Source organism: Colius striatus, chromosome Z (assembly GCF_028858725.1).
Source record: "Colius striatus isolate bColStr4 chromosome Z, bColStr4.1.hap1, whole genome shotgun sequence".
NCBI classification, from domain to species: Eukaryota; Metazoa; Chordata; class Aves; order Coliiformes; family Coliidae; genus Colius; species Colius striatus.
The window spans coordinates 82,513,473-82,535,838 of record NC_084790.1 but is presented as its reverse complement, the minus strand read 5'-3'; the positions used below and the strand labels follow the sequence as shown (position 1 = coordinate 82,535,838).

Genomic DNA, 22,366 nt, shown 5'->3' with positions numbered 1-22,366 from the left:
GGCAGCTCTTTTCATGTTTTTACTTTTTTTTTCTTCGTTTTCTTTTTTTTTTCTCTATGTAGTGTTTTATACAACCTAGGCAGGCATCTTAAGGAGATCGCAAATATGTGTCCTTTGTAGAAATGTGCTTCTAATTATCTCAGAACTGCTGCACCCCAGTTTTTGGATGATATGGAAAGAAGAGGCATTGCAAGGGCATGATGTTTGTTTTCTCTTTTCAATTCATCCTGTTGTTTTGTTTGGTTGTTTGTTGGGTTTTTTTTTCCTTTTTCCTGTCTTTTTTTTGTTGCTCGTTTTACTCTTCAGGATGCTACTCAAATGTGTTCAAGTGCAGTCCTGAATCAGGGCCTGTGAAAATAAGAGCTGGGGAAATCCTTGTGTATGGAACTGTGATTCCTGTTAATTTCTCGTATTGTTGTAGTGCTCAGAAGCCCCAGGGACGAACCAGCACCTCGTTAATCCAGATGCTACCCAAAAAATGTAACAACACAAACAGAATATTCTACATGATGGGTCCAAAGCATTGCTGACAAGTGGAGAGTCATGGGAAGTGCTGTAGGATACCCTACTAGCTCTTGGCTGTTATAACTTTTTTTTTCTCTGTTTTTTGGGAGAGTTTTTTTTGACAGTTACCAAAAAACATGCAAGGTGCTTCACAGAATATTTAATATTGAAGGACTCAAGAAACTGGCAGTAAGAAACTCTTGGAAACATGAGTGGTTGTCTGGTTTTTTTTCCCCACTCTCCCTTCACGCTTGTCCCCATTCCTGGTTTTATACTGGGTTGAGGAATGCAAGACCCATGGAGAGGATGCAGACCCGTGGCCTCATTTCATTTGGCTCACAGCCATGTGATTTTGTTTCACATTTTTATTGATGCATGCTAAGATGTGTGTTAATCTGTGACACAGCAGAGGTGTTTGGAAGACCCTTTTTGTCTTAATAAGCAAAAGGACCTTCATCCTAGTTTTATACAGTTCTTGGAAGTGTGTGGAGAGAATTTAGAGAGTTCCTCAGTTCTTCCTAGTGGTAGGGGGGGAAAAAAAAGAAAAAGCTCATTACTGGAATATTGTTGGGTAATGAACTGCAGGAGTGGGATTTTAGCCTTAAGCCCTAAAACTAAATCCTTTATGATCTGCATGTAGTACATTGCCTTATAATATTATTCTGTCAGCAACTTGCTTATCATATTTATATAATATGCAACATGCAGAACACAAATTCTGAGTGCCATCTAACAGTATTTTCAGCCTGCTTTCATACAAATTAGCAAGATAATCTTCCTGCCAGCCAAGACCAGCTGCACCAGACTGTTGTTTGGACAAACAGCCAAGGCTGTGCTGCAGCAAAAACCAAATCTTAGGCATTTGGATAAAGCTCATCCTTCACTGACAGCTTGCAACTACCAAGTCTTGGACGCTACCCTTGGTTTCTCTAGGACTCAAAGGCCTTCTTGATGTTTTTTTTCTAGTGAAGGACACAGGGTGTCGTACCTAAAGGCTCTCCTCAAACAATGTATCTCTCGCAGCATTTTGGATAGTACCATTTTGGAAGGATAAGACAATACTTTTTGCCAAAGCTTGGGGGAATGGGAGGCAGTGGCCATTCAGTGATCCTTCCCTGGGAGGATTGCATCCCAGTGCATCCAGAAAGGTCCAGCCCAAATGCAGACATTAGCGGCACTTCGTGAGGTCTGAGACGTCTTGAAGCCACGATGGTCATTCAATGACAGAATTTGGTCCGTTCAGTTCTTTGCTCCACTCTCTACACATTGAAGTGTTCTTCTGTGATAATTAAGAGATCACTGAAGATAAAACTAAGGATAAGTTGTTGTCTGGTTTAGTTTCAGCTTATAGGTACCCCTGGAACAGCAAACTAACAATATTTCTCTTATTTTAAATGACACTGTCATCTACTTTCAGGCCCAAGGGAGAGATGGAAAACAAATGTTTTCTGAATCAACTAAACCTCAGTCCAATGCTTTTTAAGGAAGAAGGGAGGAGCCTGAGGAGGCTTAAGTGTTTTTTTTCTGGAGGCCTACAACTTCAGTCAATAATTATGTTGATTCAAGAGAACTGAAAACCAAAATTTGTTGTAACAGAACGAGCAACCAGACGGTTTATTTCTAAGCTGCATTAATTGGAAAACAAAAAGCATTAACTGGAAAACAAATGAATATGATGAATGATGCAAAACAAATCAGAAACAAAATTCTGTGACCCCTCTTATCAATTTTAAGAAGACAGGATCTCAAGCTTTGTTCCAGACTTTACTAAAAAATAAATCCCCTCTCCCAGCCCCCCAAACCCGATCCATACCCCAAATGCATTCAGTTTTAATAAGCTAAGGTGCTATCACAGAAGAAAAATCAGTCTCTAAAAATAATGAGCTGTATGTTTACAGTGTCCCTTTAACACCACAGTCTCAATATGATTTTTGTAAATAAATAACATAATAGAAACACAATATTTTTTTGTGGGGACTTTTTTTTGGGGGTTTGTTGGTTGTTTTTGTTTTTTTAGTGTCGTGCTATTTGAAGTTTCATTGGCAATAAGCCATCTGAAGGACTTCTCAAAAAAGGGAATAGCAGTTAGTTTGTGAATCATTAAATAATTCCAATCCCCGCTCCCTCGCTGGAATTTTCCCTCCCCTCTCCCACTTCAAAATCCGTCTTGCCATGCTGGGTGTTCAGTGTACTGAAGGACTTTAAAAGAAAAGAAATAAAGTTGGAAGAACTTATTTCAGATTTCAACAACTGACTTCTTTTTCAAAAGCACTGTTACTGCAATGGAACAGTTTCATGTTCAGTCTTTGCTTTAGTCAAACATTTTAATTGGGCTGTGGAAATGGAGCTCGGGTGTTTCACCCAAGTTAAATCAATGGCTAACGTACGACTCGAATGAGAAATGTACAATTTGAACTGACCATTTAAAGAGACAAGTTGTCACACACAGTTTGCATCCATGCAGACTGAGAGCTTTTATAGATACATTATGTACAAAAAAAAAAAAAAAAAAAAAGATTCTTTTTTTTTTTTAGTTTATTAAGGCAACCACAACTTGGAGAACATGTCCAAAGTGGCATTGATACAATTGCAGTGGTGATACCCTTTGAACACTTTTACTTTTATTTTCAGTTAAGAACACTTATTCCTTTTCGGTTTTTTAAGAAATAATTGCCAAAAAAGAACCTATTTTCCATAGGGGTTTGTTCTCTATTTTTTTCTTAAACAATCTACTTTATCTATTTTCTTTAAAAGAACATATCAAAGCATTGCTACCCAATGTAAATTATTCAGATCCTGGGTTTCACTGGGAATTTCAAGTGGTAAGAACTGGTAGGTTTGGGCCCTGTCTTTTTACTGTATTTTTCCTGACATTTTTATAATTTCACCATTTTTCTATTCTTTTTTTGGTCATTTTGTCCATGTTCACTAAAACTCTATTCCCCAGAAGTGTCTTGCTGTTCTCTACTCATTTGTACTGAGCATCAAAACAACTTGGTTGACAGATGATCCCTCTTTCGCATGCCATTGAAAATGCCAAGTTGCTTCATAGAAACGTGCTATCATAACTGAATATCAATGTACATCTTATTTAAATGCTGTAACATTCTGTCATTCCTTGGGAGAGCACTCAGAATGAGTGTGCACGCGTGTAAGGCTCTACTTTTCTATTGCCTATATTGCAGCTAGTTGTAACTAGGCAAGTTAAATGAGAAAGAAATATATAGTTCTAGCAGGAGCCAGGCGTTTTGGCTTATGCTGCCCCAAAGCCTGGTAGGTATATAAAACTGGAAAAAAAAAAATTAAAAAAAAGTCAAACAGATTATAACCAAGATCACAGTTGAGAAAATTACACTACTTTTTTGTTGTGGTTTTTTTTTTTTGTTGTTTCTTTTTTTTTTTTTTTTAAACTTTTTTACAGTGATATCTACTATGGTGTGGTTTCTCTTACTTTCACCTGGCCTGCCAAACAGAATTGGAGTCGTGCATGCAGCCCTGGTGATAACTTCAGCTCTCTGCAAAGATGACCTCCCGCCTCCACGTACGGTATGAGAACAGCAATGCTGAGATGCTGATTAGTTTTGGAAACTCTGCAAAGTAGACAATATCCCCAACTTTAACACATCCCCCCGCCCCCCCTTTATCCCCACTTTTCTCGCACCCTTTCCCCCTCTTTACGGGGGTGCCTGGAGCCAAGGCGATGAAGAGGACGATGTGTGCCTCAGCAGGCATCGCTCTCTGCTGCCTCAGTTCCAGATGCCAAAGGGACGAGTTGAGTCTGGTGCTGCCGCGGGGGCAAAGCAGACCAAGAACCTCCAGTCCCTCAGTCCTGTCAGGGCCTGCTAATGGCACCTGACACCCAAATTGATGCACCGGCTTTAGGGAAGGCCTTCGCCTTCGCTCCCTCTGCCTTTCCGGTGCCGCTTCACTTTCACATCCTCCTCTTCCTCCTGCAGGGTCTTGCTCTTCCTTTTCCCAAGCCGGGGTGTCCGGGGCAGTGGGAGAGGAGGCGGAGGAGGAGGAGGAGGGAGAGGAGGAGGCAGAGGTGGTGTCTCTCGAGCCATGTGTATGACAGCCTCAATGGTGGCCATGATTGTATCTTGAGTGGCTGCTTGCTCCAATATCAAAGGGTTAAGTGTCGGTTTCTGACCTCTTTTGCTGGGAAGGTCAATACATTTTTCCAGAACGGGCATTTGGTCTCTGGAGTCTTCATCGAAGGAAAGGGGTTGCTTCCGAGGACGCCCCCTCCGCTTCTTGACAAAGTTATTGCCTGTCTTTGATTGTCTCTGCAGCCTCTTGGCTTTCAGGATCTTGTTCACGTGATCCAGGTTCTTCTTTGTGGACAAGATCTTGGTGTAGTTGCACATCTTGCGCACTTCGCACTGAATTGCTTCAATTTCACGACGTTTGAACCTTTTTTTCAGTGGTGGGCTGGCTGTTGGGAGACACAGAGAGAAACAGCAGTAGGTCAAACAAGAGTGAATGGAAATTCTCTTTTGCTTGCTTTCAGCATCATGAAGACAAGATGCTTTCAAACCCAGTAGGCTGAATATGACTATCAAAGAAGCAAGCTCTGTGAGAAAGGACTCTGCATAGAAAAACAAGTAAAAAAGTGTTAAAAGATCATTTACTACAGTCTCAGAAGAATTGCTGTTACCTCCTTTTCTGCTGTCATAGATGAAAGCACAGCTTTGCCTATCAATCGGTTTTCAGAGATTTCCTTCCATCTCTCCTCTCTTCTAAAGCAGCAAAGCTTTTCTACAACAATTTTTTACCATGGGTTTACTTCATTTTCATTTCTAAACCTCTAGGGAAGGAAGGGCTGCTTACCATATTGGCTCACCTTAACTACTAAACAGTCTGTTTCCCAAATGTACACACTTGATGTCTTCACCCTGGCCTTTAATTCTTGCCCTAGGTGCCAGTAGGTATGAAAAGTGTTTGTTACTGAAACACAAGATGTGTAGATCACTTCACCTGTGGTGAATTCATTACCTCTGCCTGGGTTTCTTTACTATTATCTCTGAATACACTAGCTGAAAATACTCAGACATGTAATTGACTTTAGTGGCCTCTAAAGTAAGTTATTCCTGGTTCAGATCACTTTAGATCTGCGTTAAGTCCAAGTTAGTTAAGTCTCTTGCCAAGGTCACATTATGAATCACTGTCAGAGTAGAGTACCCAGCATTTCTTGGCTCCCGGTCCTTTGCTTAGGACATGAGGTCTTGCTTGTTTTTCTTAAATTGTCTCATTGTCCCTTACTAGACGTGGCACCTGCTCAGAGTTCACTTTTTGCATGCAGATTAAAAGTAGCTAACACTTTGTGAGAGAAAAGGAATCTATCAGTTCTGCTGTTGCAATAACTGGTGCTCCCTTTTCACTCTTCACATATCTGTTCTGCACTGCTGGAAAAGAAATGATGGAATTCGGAATTTCTTTTCAGTAAGGAATAAAACATCCCACTAAATTAACCTCAGCCCACATCTACTTGCAAACTTAATTTACACCTGACTGTCAAGCAGACATTTGGGTTTGAAATCCTTGAAGTTTCCAGAGCAGCCAAGATTTCGAGAAAGGTTCATTTGGAGGTTATCACTTCCTTCATGACTAACAGGCTAATCTTCTAGCAGCGGTTTAAATAAAGTTGCTATTGTAGCATTTTTTGTAGATAACCTGGAGCTGTCAAGTGGTAGAATCTCCTCTTGTTCGCTTTGGGCTATGACAGATTCATCTGACAAATCTCACTCACTGGCCTCCCCTCTTGGAGAACATAAATTATTGGCTTTTATACCATCATGTTGCTTGGATTCAGCAAAGAGCTTGCATAAACAAATCCATGTTACAATGCAAGAAGTAGGAGTGAGTCATAAACAAAACACAGACATATGCTCTCTTATAAATAAAGACCTGGAAGGCCAACTTCCCAAAGTCTGGTTTTCATTAATTACAAAACAAAATACATTTTCCATATGTAACCCACTCCCCACACCAAAAAGAAAAATAAAACCCTCTTGCAGTTTGTGATTCATAGAGGACAAAAGAAAAGAGGAATGCAGTCATTTCGGTACCAAAGAAAAAGAGAAAGGAAATTAAATATCCAAGTTGCTCAGGAGAAGCTAATTAGTTGCACAAAATTCCTCTCAAGTAGGTCATCCCTAAGAAGTATGGATGCAAGAGCCCTAAGGGCAAGTGGCAGAGAGCTATTTCTCAGCCATCTGATCAAAAAAAAGGTTAAATCCCTGTCACAAAAGATGATTACTCTTGGCTGCCCTCACTGGTAATTGACATACAATGTCCCAATATTTCCAGTCCTAAGCATTTGACTCCTTTGAGTCCCTCCCAGGTCCTAAGAGTAGGTTCAGGTCAGAAGATTTAGGAAATCAAAACTTTGGCACTCTCACTGTTCACCTTTTGCCTTTTATTGCTAATGCCAGGGCATATTTTCAAGAGATTTGGGTTTTTTTAATATTCCCATATTCATGATGATTTTTTTTCCCAGAAAGTAAAGCTGAAATTTTTCAGTTGGTGATGAATTCTTGAAGATGGGAAATTTACCAGAAATACACAAAAAATTGCAAGGTTCATGGTGAAATCAGATTGACATTACTCTAAACTTTCACTGGAAAGAAAGTAAGACAAAGGACAGGAAATAAATTTGAAATAAAGCCTTATCCAAGTATCTGCAAGGATTTTGTGTCTTTACTTATTTATCAGCAGATGGTTGTTTCTACAGATTGGTATTACCACCCATCACAGCCAGTGGAGATCTGATCTGTGTAGTCTATAGATGATGACCTTCATTTCTGAAATGGGAACTCAATGTAATTTAGGGTGACTATGGACATCCTTATGACACCCTGATACTCAGTAAGGAAGATGCAGGTCTCCTGCCAAGTATCTTAGGCACCCATGAAGTCCAGGTGAGCCAAGCTGAGTGTCCTGAGTGGAGCCTGATGGTGCGTGGACAGTTCCTGAGTGGAGCACAGATAGGTATCTGTTTTCTGCCAGATTGTCCAATTCTCCAAAATAAACTAATATGCAGACAGTTACGGGTAGATATCTACACTTACATGTAAATCTGACATCTCTACACCACTCTCAGTGTCTTCCTTCACTTTGTTTATATTTTTTTACCCTCCTAAATCTTTGCAAACTGACAGTCCATTTCCTTTTAGAAAAAAGAAAAAAAAACCAAAAAAACAACCACTCAAACTTCTGTGCTGCTCTGTGCTGGCTTAGTGCACTAATTTATCTTTTTAAAATTCTTTGAGATGTTTATGACTTTCTCAGGAAGCTTCTTAGAAGCTACTAATAAACCTTTTGCTTTTTTTCCTAGCAAGCCTCTGAACTTGCAAGGTCCAGAAAGTATTCAAGTTATGTTACACAGTCTGCCAATAGTCAGAAGGCATGTACTGAATAAGTAATATTTTTTCAAGTCAGGCTTTTTAAAGGAAATTCAATATTATTTTGACTATTGAGAGTCAGAGACATTTGATTCTACATTTGCTGTAGGAAGACTGTGGAAAAGAGTCTGATGGGTCTGCAGGGGGAAGATTTGACGAGGTGTGCAAATGACAAAATGTCAGGGAAATCTGCCAAAATAAACCACTACTGAAGTGAAAGCCATTAGGTGTTATCAACTCATCTGGAAGCTCTTGGTGAGCAATCTTTGATATAACATATTTTCCTATATTGCCATGTTATATACTGCTCTGCTGAAAAACAAAGCTACGTACTAATCTTTTCCATTTTATCCAGACAGACTCTGCCCAACCCTTGACCCAAGTAGGTCTGTGTTTTTTTCAGTCTTTGTTTTTTCTCTTCCTGGACATACTTTGCTGTTTGCATGTGGAAATCTTGCTTGGGAAGTTTCTTGTCTACATTTGGTGGAATTCAATTAGAAGAGGTTCAAGAAGAGCTCAGGAATTATAACACTATGTCTGCATGCAGGCATAGGAAAAAGGGAATGTGATCCTGGAGGGATGATGCACTGTGGCAGCCTCGGGGTGCTGGGGATGCATGGGGGATACTTTATTTGGCTGGGCAGTTATCACCCCACACACCCCCGGGCAGAATGGCCATGTGCTGACTCTGTGAAGGCCTGAAGCTATTTGTCAAAACTCAGCCCAAAGTGTAGAGAAACTAGAAATACTTGATGCAGCACAGGTACTTGTACTTTTTCTTCATCCTTTTCCCATTCTCCAGACTTACACATTTAAAATAAGGCACATGAAATCCCAGTGATTCTGCTCTAATTGGGGTACAGAGATGCAGGCAGGCTCTGTCTCACAAAGACAAATTCAAATGGCCAAAGGCCATGCCGGGAAGTCACGCAGGATGGATATGATGCTGGAAATAGCTTCTGAGGCAAAGAGAGAAATGTCTACCAAAAATATACATTTCCAGCTTAGATCAGGCTGAACGACTCTCTCCATCACAGTGGTGTTGCACAAAGAAGAGGAGTCCAGGTAGACTAGACCCTTTGGAAGTCATTCATTGTTTCTCTAGCTTTATTCCGGATGGCTTTGTTATGTTGCAGCAATAAAATCCCTCCTACTGCCTGTCATTCTCCGTCCCTTTGCCATTGCCCAAGGCCACTTGCAAGAACGTGGTACAGAGAGGACTGTTTGCTCAACAGCTGGGCTCAGTTTGCCAGCTTGGTTTGAATGAAGGAATTTTCAAAGAACTCCCTATTAATTACAGGAAACCCATAGCACTGTCCTGTTTTCCCATTAACACAGTTTCTTTCAGTTTTCAACTAAATTATTTCAACATCTGGGATACAGATAAACCAACAATTTAATTAGACTTCTGAAGATGGAAAGAATGAACTATGCAGTCAAGCAGACACTTTCATCTTGAAACTGGTCATTAAATATTTGTGTGCTTTCATTCTCCACTGCATTAAAAATCTGTCCTCAGTTTATATATAGGAAAGCATTAAAGACTAAACAGAGAATCTTGATCTTTTAATGTAAAAATGTATCTTTGTAGAAGATGATTTATGGCATGGAACCTTTGTTTTCACTATTTATTCAGGAAATGAGAAGAAAATCAAAAGGAGTGCACCGAAACAGCACTTTGAATTGAATAATTAAATATGTAATCATTCCATAACTCAGTGATACAAATACATTTTTTGTGAATGTGGAATCAAAGGTTTGACAGGATTATGAAACTCCTAATGGCTGCATGTACGGTAATGTACTGTGTGTTCCCCATTCACTGGAAATGAAACATAATGTAAGATTAACTTCTCTATCCATGCCTAAGAAAAGGCATGATGATGCCTGAATGACTTGGCTTCGTTACTGACTGTATAAAGTTATCACCTTGCTCATCTGATACAAGATAGAAGAACAAAATATAAGTTGATTGAAGAATATGCTATTCTGACTTATTTATTCTGATATATTTTAAGCCACTGTTCATTGCCCCAGACAATTTTGCATTTGCAAGACAGAATATTATGCTAGAATCACTGAAGTATGCAGAAAGAAATCTCAGCTGCTCCTTAGCTATTCATTGTGTGTTCTGCACGTTCATGCCATAGGGGTGGGAACACTCAAATAAATGAACAACAGGACTGAGAAAGGAATCGAAGAGTCTTGCTTCAGAGTCCCCTGCTAGACCATACGGGCTGGTGCTGCTTGTGTCCTCATTATTGTAAAGTGGTGGTATGTGAATAAAATAGATTTGATATGACAAGATATGATCATGATAAGAAGGTGTTAGAAAAATTACAGCCTGATTATCACATTAGATATGCACATTTACAGCTACTTCTACAGTCAGGAAGAGTACAAGCACAGAAGAAAGAGGATGAGGAAGAAATAGAGGGAACGGAGGGAAACAGCGTTACCTGCTTCAGAAGTTGCTGATGATGAGGGTAGGAGAGATAATACTGGAGTTGGCATTGCAACACTGTCAACAGCTCCTGGTTTCCTTCTGGTCATCATGTTACAGGCAGAAATTTCCATTTTACCATGAAGTGAAGCCTGGTCTGCTTTTAAGTGGGGTCCTGTAATTCCTGGGGAAGGAAATAAAATTTGGATGAATATTTGATAAAGTAACCAGTGTGGAAAATACCTGGAAAAGAGCAGTCAGTTGCTGTCCTTGCTGCCTCAATGTAATTTCATATTTCCCTGTGTATGTATCTGTAATACAGTCTGGATACTAGCAAGGAGCATTGCTGTTATTTGATTTTGATTTCTTTGTGATTTACTTAAGGATTTACTGTCACTGATCTCTATAAGCAGCGGTAAAGTAACATAATAATGCCATATTGCTACTTTTTCTTCTCCAAGCAAGCACAAACCTTACATGTGAATAAAGACAGATGTGCTTCATATCTCTATTTAGTGATATTGTCTTTTTGTTGTTCCCTGGGTATGACGTACATACTCCATACTCCATACTCCATATTCTCCACAAACACATACTTCTAATAATAAATTGACTCAGTGGGTGTTTCATTGGAGTAAGGGTGAGGCATTAGGAACAGCCTCAATATGTAATTCCCTGTCTAAAGCACATTGAACTTACCTTTTAGGAATTCCAATCCTAATGAAAATTTACCTTACAACTCATCAAAAAGATAGGAGAAAAGCACTTTGTCATACATTTTTTTTCTACCTAGAGACTACGATGCAGAATAAATATTCCAGAAAAAGAAAAGTTGTGCATTCAGACTTTCCTTTCTTTCCTCTTAGGAGAGATGCTTCGGACTCTTGATCATATTTGTGGCATTCATTGGACCATATGTTCATGTCTCTATTGCACTCAGGAGCCCAGTACTGGAGACTATTCCAGATGTGGCCTCACCGTTGCTGAATAAAGAGGAAGGATCAGCTCCTTTGATCCACTGGCAATGTTGCTCCTATTGCAGCCAAGGAAACTGTTGGCCTTCTTTGCTACAAGTGGACATTGTTGGATTGTGGTCACATTGGTCTCCACCAGGACCCCAAGGGCCCTCTGACAATCAGCTTTCCAGCTGGTCAGTTTCTAACAGGTACCAATACACGGGGCTTATTACTTCCCAGATGCAGGACTTTGCACTTGTCCTTGTTGCATTTCATGAGGTTCCTGTCAGCCCATTTCTTCATCCTTCAGTGATCCCTCTGCATGACCCTCTGACATATCAGCCACCCTTATCCATTTTGACTCTTCTCCAATTTGCTAAAGGTGTGCTCTACTCCATCACTCAGGTAACTAACATGTTAGTTTGGTCCCAGTATCTACACCTCGGGAGGATGACTAGTGGCTGACCTCTGTGTTACAGATCACAACTCTTTGAGCCCAGCAGCTCAGCCAATTTTCAGTCTGTTTCAGGACACATTTTTCTACTCTGCATTTCACCAGTGTGTCTATAAGGAGACTATAGGAAACAATGTTAAGTCTCTTGTTAGAGTTGAAATGAGCAAGATCAGGTTGATTGGGCATGACTTTCCCGTCTCAAATCTATGTTGGCCACTACTGATCACTTTTTTGTCCTTCATATATTTGGAAATGCTTTCTTGAATTATGTATTCCACCACCTTCCCAGACATTACAATGAGGCTGGTCAGCCTATTGCTTCCTGGGTTTTCCATCTTGCCCTTATTAGATTGATATTTGATCTCTTCTAGTTCTAAGGATCCTCTCTGAATCACCACAGCCTTTAAAAAATAATCAAGAATGGCCTCAATTTGACATCAGCCAGCTTCCTCAGAAGTTTTGGGTGCATCCTGTCAATCCACAAGGACTTGTGTATGTCCAGTTCGTTTAACTGTTTCCTAACTACATCATCCTCTACCAAGAACAAGTTTCTTTTCCTGCAGGAATCCCAGAAACCTGGGATTCACAAAATCCAGTCATTCCAGTTAAGAGTAGTGCAAAGAAGGTGGTCTTCTCCCAGCCTTTTGCCAGTAAGTCTCTGCTCGACTCAGTAGTGAGCTCATGTCTTCCCTAGGCTATTTTTGATGCTTATATACCTGTAGACACATTTCTTGTTGCCCTTCTGCCCTTGTTAAATTCAACTCCAGATAGGCTTTGGCTTACTAAGACCATCCCTGCATGCTTGGACACTGTCTTTGTTGTTCTTTGGGTTACCTGTTTCTACCTCTATTTTCTTCCTCTATATGTCTGACATTACTCAGGAGCAACTTGCTCACTCATGGAAGTCTCCTGTCACTTTTGTTGGATTTGCTTTGTAACTCAGGTTTGTATTGATATGTCTCCACATTTTCCCTGATCCAGGCCCCAGGCCAGCAGCAAACTTCCCTCGACAGCAACTCAGGTCAACAGATGGTGCCTTTGTCCACTGCAGCAGTAAGGCCCTGGACAGCACCTGGTAGTTCCTCAAAGAGTTCCTAAAAGGACCCTGATACCTTTCCCAGAAGATCAAGACTATCTCGAAGTGCAGACAGAAACTTCTGCATGATTTCTAGGTGTGTTAGCTGTGCTCAGGCTCTCCAGATACCAACCAACGTCTCCTTGTATTTGCAGCTTGGATCTGCTATCAACAGTCCTTGCTTTTGTTCCTTGTATACAAAATGTGCAAAATCAAGAGACCTATGGGTTGTCTCAGAAACTGTGGAAGAGATCTCCAGAAGACTCAGGCATAGAAGAACTGTCTGAAAGACAGGGCTAGAGAGTGGGCCAGCTGGAGATAGGAGTCCTGATGGACTTATGACATGATATCAGCCTAAGACTTAACAGAGGAGAAAGGGTGTGAGTGCAGAAATGGTCAAGAGCAAGACGGAATTATAGATCATATCTTGGAGACATGCAGAGGAGTCTCTGCCTACTAGACCATACATCCTTTCAGTGTCTCAAATCAAGTATTAAGCATCTCAATTCAACCCATTCAACTTCAGTCTCTCTGCTCGGCTTCTCTATTGCAAATGAGAACAATAATATACCCCTCATCTCAAGAGCCGTGCTGTGAAAATAAAATTATCAACACTCATGAAACATTCATCTATTCATTCCAAGGCTCACAAATGTGGAATAAATGTGATGTGATGTCACACACTGAATAGTGAGAGGAAAATCCAACCACTAAATAGCTGTCAGGTGAGCACCATACATTGAATAAAGCAGTGTCCCATAGAATAACTGGGATGTTTTACCAGATAATTATGCCTATGGGATTACAGCACTGTGGAACTGTGCATATGCAAAATTGAGGTCTCATCACCCCATAGTGCTTGAGTTTGAGCCTTAATATTATCTGCTCATGAATGTAGTTTGCATGCAAGAAGTGTGCATATGTAGGTGTATGTATCGATATACATACACATATACGCATGTGCATGTGGTACATAACAACCTCATAAATTCAACATCTGGTTCTAATTACACTGAAGGGCCTATATAAAGAACTGTATGAAAACATGCAGCTGTAACCTGTTGACCTCTATTGATAAAAAAGAAAAGTCTCTGTGAGGCTGTGCTTCAACATATCAGGGGACAGTCATTCATTTTTTTCAAAGGTAATCCCTCACAAACCACTTATCCTCTCAAATCTCTACCTGCACACAGTGTTTGCATTAGGGACCTTGATTTATGGATTCCCACTCCTTGGATGGAGAGGCTGACTTCCTGTTGCCGTGGTTACTTGGATCTTGGTTCAAGGTTAAAATACTCCCAAATCAAAATCAGTGGCAGATACAGCATCTAACAGCCAGGTTATTGACTACCCTAGGATGCTTAAAGGTCAAAGACCAAAGTGCTGCTTACTGCCTTTGGGTGAGTCAATATTTTCAATATTTTTTATTCTGTTTCGTCTGAAGAAGTAGTTGCTGCTCAATTACCACCTATCTGGGTTTAGCAAGGTCATACAAATCATTGAGGAAAATCCTCCCCCTACAGAAGAGATACAAATGTAATGAATCACTTCAAAGTCTACATAGCCCAATTGCAGCTCATCACTGGTGAATCATGGGTTCAGCCATCTGTCTTTTGTCGTAGGCACTTGGTTTCTTCAGCCTATATCACTCACCTCACTGAAATTCTCATCTACACTGAGGAATGGGAGTAACCTGGAGCAGCCAATAAGGAAGAACCATTGGGTTTCTTTCACTAGTACCAAAATGTAGGGACTCAGAGGCACTGTTAGAGACCTACAGTGGTGCAGAGATTTGCTCACAAGGCTATGATTCACACTGCAGCAGTGGGAAGTCTGTCCCATGAATGGGTGGACCTTCTGGCACATTTATCATCACCTTTCTTTGGACTTTTTCTTCTCATTTGGTGTGCTCTGTTCAGAAGGCCTTAATAACAGAACCCTTCAGCTCAATTCATCTTTGAATCCAGTGAGAAGAAATCCTCTGCAACACTATCACAGGGGGCTCAGAGTTTAACTCACACACGTGCATCCATTATTCCAGTGTATTTTATCCTTTTCCATTGCTCCAGAGAGAGAATAAGTTGTAATACATGTGTGAAAACAAGATGATACATATGGGTGGTCTGATTCAGACCTTCTTTATTGCCTGACTGCTGATCTTAGTGCATTTCCTCCAAATGAGAGCCTGTTTCATCCCATGAAAGACCTGTATCTTAACTTTCCTGAGTTTTATGGGTAGCATAGACAACACGGCATGCACATGCAAGTGAGCAACGGGTGGCACAACAGGGAGGAAATAAACCTTTTCTTTAATTGAAGGGCAAAGAGAAAGGCCAACTTCAAAAGGAACGATGGACATGTAGGAGATTATCAAGAACCTAAAGCAATGATGGTATGATTGTAAATAGCTAACCATCATGATCACAAGAAAAAAGGTTAATCAAGAGAAATGCTACTCTACTTCAGGGCAGACTGAACACAATATTGATATGAAACTGGTGTTTTTCTTAAAGATTTATCAATCTTCTGATACTTTGCCTGAAAAAGTGGCATTCTTCATTCATTGGCTAAGAACCTTACAAACTCTGACTAATAATTAACACATTTATTTTAACAGCCTGGCCATTACTGTTGTTATTAAGCACTTAACGTTGCAAGTGATGTGGTCTAACTCCATTCTGCTAGGCTCTGTACAAACAGATTAAATAACTATCCTTGCTTTACTGTTAAATCGTGCTCACTCTGCTTATTGCATTGTTTCTGTATGGTATCTGTTTTCTCTCATCTTGTACTTATATGGAAAGGTTCTTGGACAACATCCATTTTCCCTTCTTTTATTTGTGTACACAACAGCACAATGAGCATCCAAGCTGGAACTCTAAGTACCAGTTCAAAACAGATAATAAATACTAATTTGCCATTGGAAAACAGAGAAAATCAGCTGATTAAAATTGATCACACTGAAACTCCTGCTAGGGAAGATTTTTCTTTGGAGAGTTCATTGCATTGGATTTTACACTCCCCACAGAGTTCTGCAAATCCACGGCTGTGCTTAAATAGTTTATGCATCTGGCCATTGTTATTGGAAAACTTTTACAGACAATTTTTTCTCCCATTGACTCTACACAGTGTGGCTACACAATGCAGCTGTACAGGAACGCACATCTAAACATTAAGTCAGTCATAGTATTTGCATTTTGATAACTCCTCTGTTTTGAATAAAAAACCAGAAGAATCCTTGTATCTGGGTGAATCTTTTCTTAAGGCTGATTTTAAATAAATCAGTCAAGAATTTGGCATTGCATCATATTCCAGAAGGGAGAACTGAATTACTCTGTGATAAATGTAGTTAAGGAAAGTAATTATTCTTCTTAAAGTAATATTATTACCTTTCTAACTTATGGAATTCATTTTCCTGGCTTCTATTTGACGCATATTATGATTTAAAAATAACTGTACTTTCAATGTACAGCACTGCTTTATGGCTTTGGGTCCTTTTATCTCCCTGCCTTTTCCACCATCACATTAGAAACTTCAAATTCCACCTCTTCCATGAGGCCTTTTCTATTCTGCACCCCCCTGAATAGAACCAATTTCTTGTAGAATAAAAGAAAATAAAAATTGCTGTTATTGCCAACAGGCAAAAGTTTAAGGCGTGGAGACGGCTTTATTTCATTCCAGCAATTTTCCTACTATTTTTTTCTTTTCTTTTTTTTTAAATCAGGATAGCTTTAGAGCGAGACACGGAGAAAACCATCATTAGATAGATCTTCTGATCTTTATCTGCAGTAGCACAGTCAGAAGAGCTAATGCTATGATGATAGCTTTGAAATCTCTTAGGAATTGGATAAAGAGAAGCGATAGTGATGAACTCCCAGTTAATAAACACAGAGTGCTTATTTCTGCAGAATGATCAATTTCCAGATGTCCTGAGGCTTGTCTGATACAGTTGATTTACTCATTCTCCCTCACTTCACTAATAAAGCTCAAGTCCAATATCAGATTAGAGAAGAGCCAGATTTCTTAAAGGGGCAGAAGGAGGGCTGGCATCATGGCACGCAAATACTGGGAGACATACTAATCTCTTCTGCCTCCTCCTATAACCACCAAGCTGTCTTAAACAGCTGCCTTTCTCTGCTGAAATCATACACTTTATCCATTTTGGGTTAGTACAGTAATACAGACAATTAATTTGTTATCTTGTTAGTGGAAATTTAATGCAACAATCTAAAAGAACTCTTACATATTATGATAAACTTTAGTGCCTCCAGGGTGCTTCTCTTCCATAGGACTCATTTCACATCCCATGCATTATGTAAATGAGATGTGGAAATAGTTTAGCTCCCCTAATGTATCTGTACACTGATGGATTGCACAAAGTCAGCCCTACTGAAACTAATGAGGTTAAATGCATCTTGCCATTCCTTTCTACTTGGGTGCATCTCTGTGCCTGAGTTCAAGAAACATAGTGCAAGCCTTCCTCTTCACTCCTTTATGAAGATAATTGTGTTTCCTGACAGGGAGCACAGCAGCAACTGCTGCATACCTGAAGCCTCACTAGGCATTATTTAAGCAAGCAAAGCAGCTGCTGTTGCTATATACAGCTGTGAGGTTGTCTGCAGAGTCTTCAGATCATCTTCTGCTTTTGGGAGGTGAATCTCAAGACCATGTGGAGCTGTAGGCTGCACCACCCTGCAGCCTATAATGGCATGCGGTGTTTGAAGACAATGTAGCTGTTAGCATTATCCATGCAAGAATTAAACCAGAGGAGAGAAGGGTAAGGAAACATTACTCTGACCATGAGGATGAGTCTCAAATCCCCACTGACCCTCCACCTAAGAGGATGAGCAGCTGTAATTTGAAATTTCAGAAGGCCTGTCTGTTCCAAGCCTACAATTTCTATGAATTAGACTTCCAAGGAGATGGAGTAGTGAACTTTGTGTTTTGCTTTTGTTTTTGGATTGCTTTTTCCTGTACTGATACAGGAAGAATCATGGATCATCTATCTTATTCCTTTCACTTCTCCTCTGCATATTGCCAGTAGGAAAACAGAGGAGGCTTGTGTCAAGACACTGAAGAATAAAGGATATACAGCATCAGCCATGGCAGATGAAGTGATGTGTATCTGGTCCTTCACATACCCAAAGATGAAAATGGATTTAACGGAGCTTGTGTAAGCAGTTTGTATTCCAGGACAGCATGGGACAGTAACCCAATGGGGCTGTAAGTATGCTCCTACCCAGTCTTCTCCAGCCCCACTGTGTGCCCTTCCTAAGCCTTCAGCCCTTCAGATGGACTGGACCATGGATTTGAAAATACCATGGGGGAAAACACCAAATTCTGCCATGCCAGGAAGCAATAAACATGTGAGATGAAGGTTGCTGGTAGGAGATGGATCAAAGTAGAAGAACATAGTAGCATTACATGGGTGACAGCAACCAATTCATTTAATGAGCAAAAATCTTGAGGGTTCAAAACACTAATTCAGAGTCAAAGGCTCCAGGATCCCAGGCCTAATGATTGTGGATGTAAGCTAAAGGGTTTTGATAATGGGTTCAGAGTCAAAAGCTTTTCCTGCAAGAGCCTGAAACTTTTATTTGAGCTAAAAGTTACAGTTTATGGTTTCTGGAGTCTGACAGAATTGAGATAGAGACCAATGGTGTCAGAAACGTGAAATTTGCCATGAAATATCTCAGTGAATGAATCATTTAATACACAGTGATGAAGAGCTAAATTCTCTCACAAAGAGGGAAGGAGAGAAATTAAAATCTTTGAAAGAAGTGAAATGAAAAAGAAGTGTTTGAGGGAGGATGGTTAAGTTGGAAGAGTGAGCTAAAGGGTTCTTTTTTTAAGGCATAAAAAGCCAGAAATAAAAGGACTTGTAGCCAGGAGCACAGAGCTATGTAGAGATGAGCAGTCACATTGCGAAGAGCTGCCATAGTGGATGAAGATGTTCCTACTGGGGAGGAAGGAAATGGAAGATAAAATTTCTTTTTCAAGAACACAGGCTGAGGGAAGACAGATGGGAAAATTTCAATCTGTAAGTAATGAGAAAAGTCAAGGGTGGTGTTTTGAGTTGTTGTTCTTTGTAACAACAGGGAAGATCATTTTTAAATGTAGCAGATAGAGCTGATATTCCCTAGGCAAATGGAGTTGGGAGTAGTTTATATTTATCATGAATTAAATGGGACACTGACAGCTTTGGTATGAGAGAGCTGGCATGAAGCATGAGCAAAAGAGTCAAGTTGCTAGTGGGGGGAGGGAGGATGAATGAGGCACAAGGGCTGGGCTGATGTAATGATGGAATCATTTTTCAGGCACATCCAGTGTACAAAAACTGATGAAATCTAAGTGAAGTTAGTAAAATAATTACCAATAATCTTGCGGAATAAGTTTGACTAAGAGATCTCCACTGAGAAAAAAACCAGTGCATCATTCCTCCCAGAAACACTAAGGCTTCATTCTCCTTGTGTATGCATTCAGCAAAAGACAATATACGCGATGCCTAATTTCAGCTGTCACTTTTTTTCCTTTCTAACTGAAATGTTGTATGTGCTTTACACCAGTTTATGTAGTCCTATGGTCATGTCTCAGATACAAAAGTAATTAATACAGATGTTGCTCAAACCCAGCTACCGATACTGTTTGTTACATGACAAGAAAGAATCTAACTGAGTTCAGTAGCTCCTGAACTGGTCCTCAGAGGGATCCACACCTTTCTACTCACCATAAACACAAGCAGACATGGTGGTAGGCACTTGGGGACAGGTTGGGCTAAGGATGGGCTGAAAGTCATGGAGCTGATAAGAGCATGCAAGACTGCTGAGTTTTTAGTTCATGTTCTCCCTCTTGGGCAGCCTAGTCATTTCATTTTTCTTCTTTATCTATAATAAGCTATGCCCCAGTTCATACAGTGAGAAATACTCTGAGTATGACATGCATTTGAAGTAAAATCTCAGCACTTAATAGAAGTCCCTGTACACCCTGCAATCTAGGAGACTATAACAGAAGAGTTTTTATTTTTAGAAGGTTTAGTGCTGGCTTTGTTTTAATATCTGAGTCCATTCATCCCACTTTAATGCTGATTTATCTCTAAAATGAGTGCTTGCTTTATCAGCACCAGAGATGAAAAATAATGCTCACTGGGAGTGCATGTATCGTTCTTCTCTCTCCCTTTCTGTGCTTCAGATCAATAGATATGGGGTATTTTTTTACCTTTCATTCTGGAAACCACAGTAATTGACTGCAATATGAAAACTGAAATCTATTTAAACAGATACATAGGTAAGATCATAAGTGTTATTGCCAATTAACCTCAGCAACAAAGAAATGTAATAGTGAGCAAGCGTTATAATTGTTGCTCTATTCTAACGGCAATCTGAAAACGACTAAAATATTTGAAAATTATCAAATAGAGTACAATGTTTGGCTTTATCTTAACAACTCGGGCTTACAGTTAATGGAGAAAAATCAAACACAAATATCTCGAATTCAGGAAATTTCCTGAAGTTCATCCTTTCGCTCGCACCCTGTTAAAAATCTCAGTGGTAAGCCATTTTTCTGATATGGACTTCAGTGTAAAATCTTTGGATTTTATGCACTTTTCAAAGGAAAATTCTGAAGGAAATACTTTATTGAGAGTGGTTTTCATTAAAATTCTTGCTAGAGACTACTTGCTATTACAGTGTAAGAAGGATGGCAGTGAGACCACATGTAATGAAGTCAGAGACAGCCTCTGTGGAGTATAAACACAAGAAGGTATCTGACTGATGAAGAAGAGGTTAAAGAGGTGGAGCGTGCAAAGTGGAATGGAATAGGGAAAAAGATGAAAATAGGAGACAAAGAATAGATTGGTAAGAAGCTGGAGGAGGGAAATCACTTATTACAGACGTGTGAAAAGCAGATTGACAAGAACCAGAATAAAGAACACACTGGGAAAACACTAAATGCTCTTAACCGCTGACATTTGGAGTCATACTATCAACTTGAATGAGGCACAGCTATGTCTGATCCACTCTGAATTTCCAGAGTGCTTTTCTGCACGTTTTTGGTGCAAGCCCATCTTCAGTTTTCACATTTACTGGAGTCGAAACATGATATTCTTCAACCCATGAACTTCTCTTCCTATAGCCTTATATGCTTATTTTATAGCATCAGGCAGACAAAATACAGAAAAGCATACAGAGTAAGAATAGGTTCTCTTCAAGCATCCACTCTGAGACAGCATCATATCAATGACAGAATCATAGAAATATTTATGTTGTAAAAGACCTTTAAGCTCATTAAGTCCAACCATTCCCCCAGCAGTGCCATGGCCACCACTAGCCCATGTCCCCCAGCCCCACAGCTGCACGGCTTTGGGATCCCTCCATGGATGGAAACTCTACCATGTTCCTTGGCAGCCTAAGTCAGGGCTTGACAAAAAGCACTTTGGGGAAGAAATTGTTCCCCATCTCCAATTTAAACCTCCCCTGGGGCAACTTGAGACCCTTTCTTGTTGCCTGTCCCTTATACCTTGGGAGCTGATGGAACCTTCCCCTGTCCACAGCCTCCTGTCAGGGATTTGCAGAGAGTGCTCCTGTCTCTTCTCTGCCTCCTCTTCTCCAGGCTGAAAACTCTCATTCCCTCAGTCTCTTCCCAGCATCCTTGTGCTCCAGTCCCTTCCCCAGCTCCGCTGCTTGGCTCTGGCCATGTTCCAGCCTCTCAGCATCCCTCTGGTAGTGAGAGGCCCAACACTGAACATGATATTTGATATGATGGAGAAAAGATGATACAAGCATAGCTTTGCTTTAATTATGATTGTGTTCCTGAGGTAGCAGAATTTTATTGTCCAAAATGAAAGATTTAACAGTGGCTGACGATTGTGCTGAAATTCTGCCTTTGACTGAGATTTTGGTTAGGCCATCAAACTGTGAAAAAAACAATGAACTCAAGTAAACTGCCAAGTATAGACTATGCAATCTTTTTTCTTGAAATTAAGTCAATACTTTATTTACTCAGCACTCCATGTCCCAGTACAGATTTACCTAAGGATAGGTCCCAAGTTTCAGACAATTATTTGTAAAAGCTTGCCTTGGAAATTTGGCAGAAAAAGTAGAATTCTGGGAAGAAGAAGCCTAAAGGGATTTTATTTAGCAGTTTGGGCATGAAAAGGCACTCAGGCCTTGTTTTCTCTTACTGGGACAACTGCCCAGTAAAACAGCTCAATCAAATTCAATATTTTTAATTTTGTCTTCGGAAACAAATCTATGGATTTGCACTTACACTCTCCTGATGGTAAGGGGTTTTTTTTTTAATAACTAAGGGAATAGGAGGTTAACCTAATCTAATTTTAGGTGGCTGCAACCTGGCCGTCTACATGAGAGCTATGTATCTATGCTGTCACGACAGGCAACAGAGATCACATTAATTTAGTAGAGTGGAGTCAATGTTTCATCTGAAAAAGTGCAGTATATTTTAGTCCAAGATTAATTACTTTCCAAGCTAAACTTTCAATGACTATAATGAAAGCTGAGAAACCTAACTCACATA

General features: G+C 40.1%; 1 protein-coding gene across 2 annotated transcripts in view; it reads right to left on the bottom strand.

Moving 5' to 3' along the window:
• Window positions 1–4,188: 4,188 nt before the first annotated feature.
• The window catches only part of SETBP1 (SET binding protein 1), a 258,416-nt gene continuing 240,238 nt past the window's right edge, over window positions 4,189–22,366 (bottom strand). For both annotated transcript variants that reach the window (XM_062018170.1, XM_062018172.1), the window contains 2 exons: window positions 10,367–10,534; window positions 4,189–4,939 (listed from right to left, as the gene is read on the bottom strand). In XM_062018170.1, coding sequence (XP_061874154.1) covers window positions 4,383–4,939; window positions 10,367–10,534 — 725 coding nt within the window. In that variant the 3' untranslated portion in view covers window positions 4,189–4,382. The remainder of the gene's footprint in view (window positions 4,940–10,366; window positions 10,535–22,366) is intronic.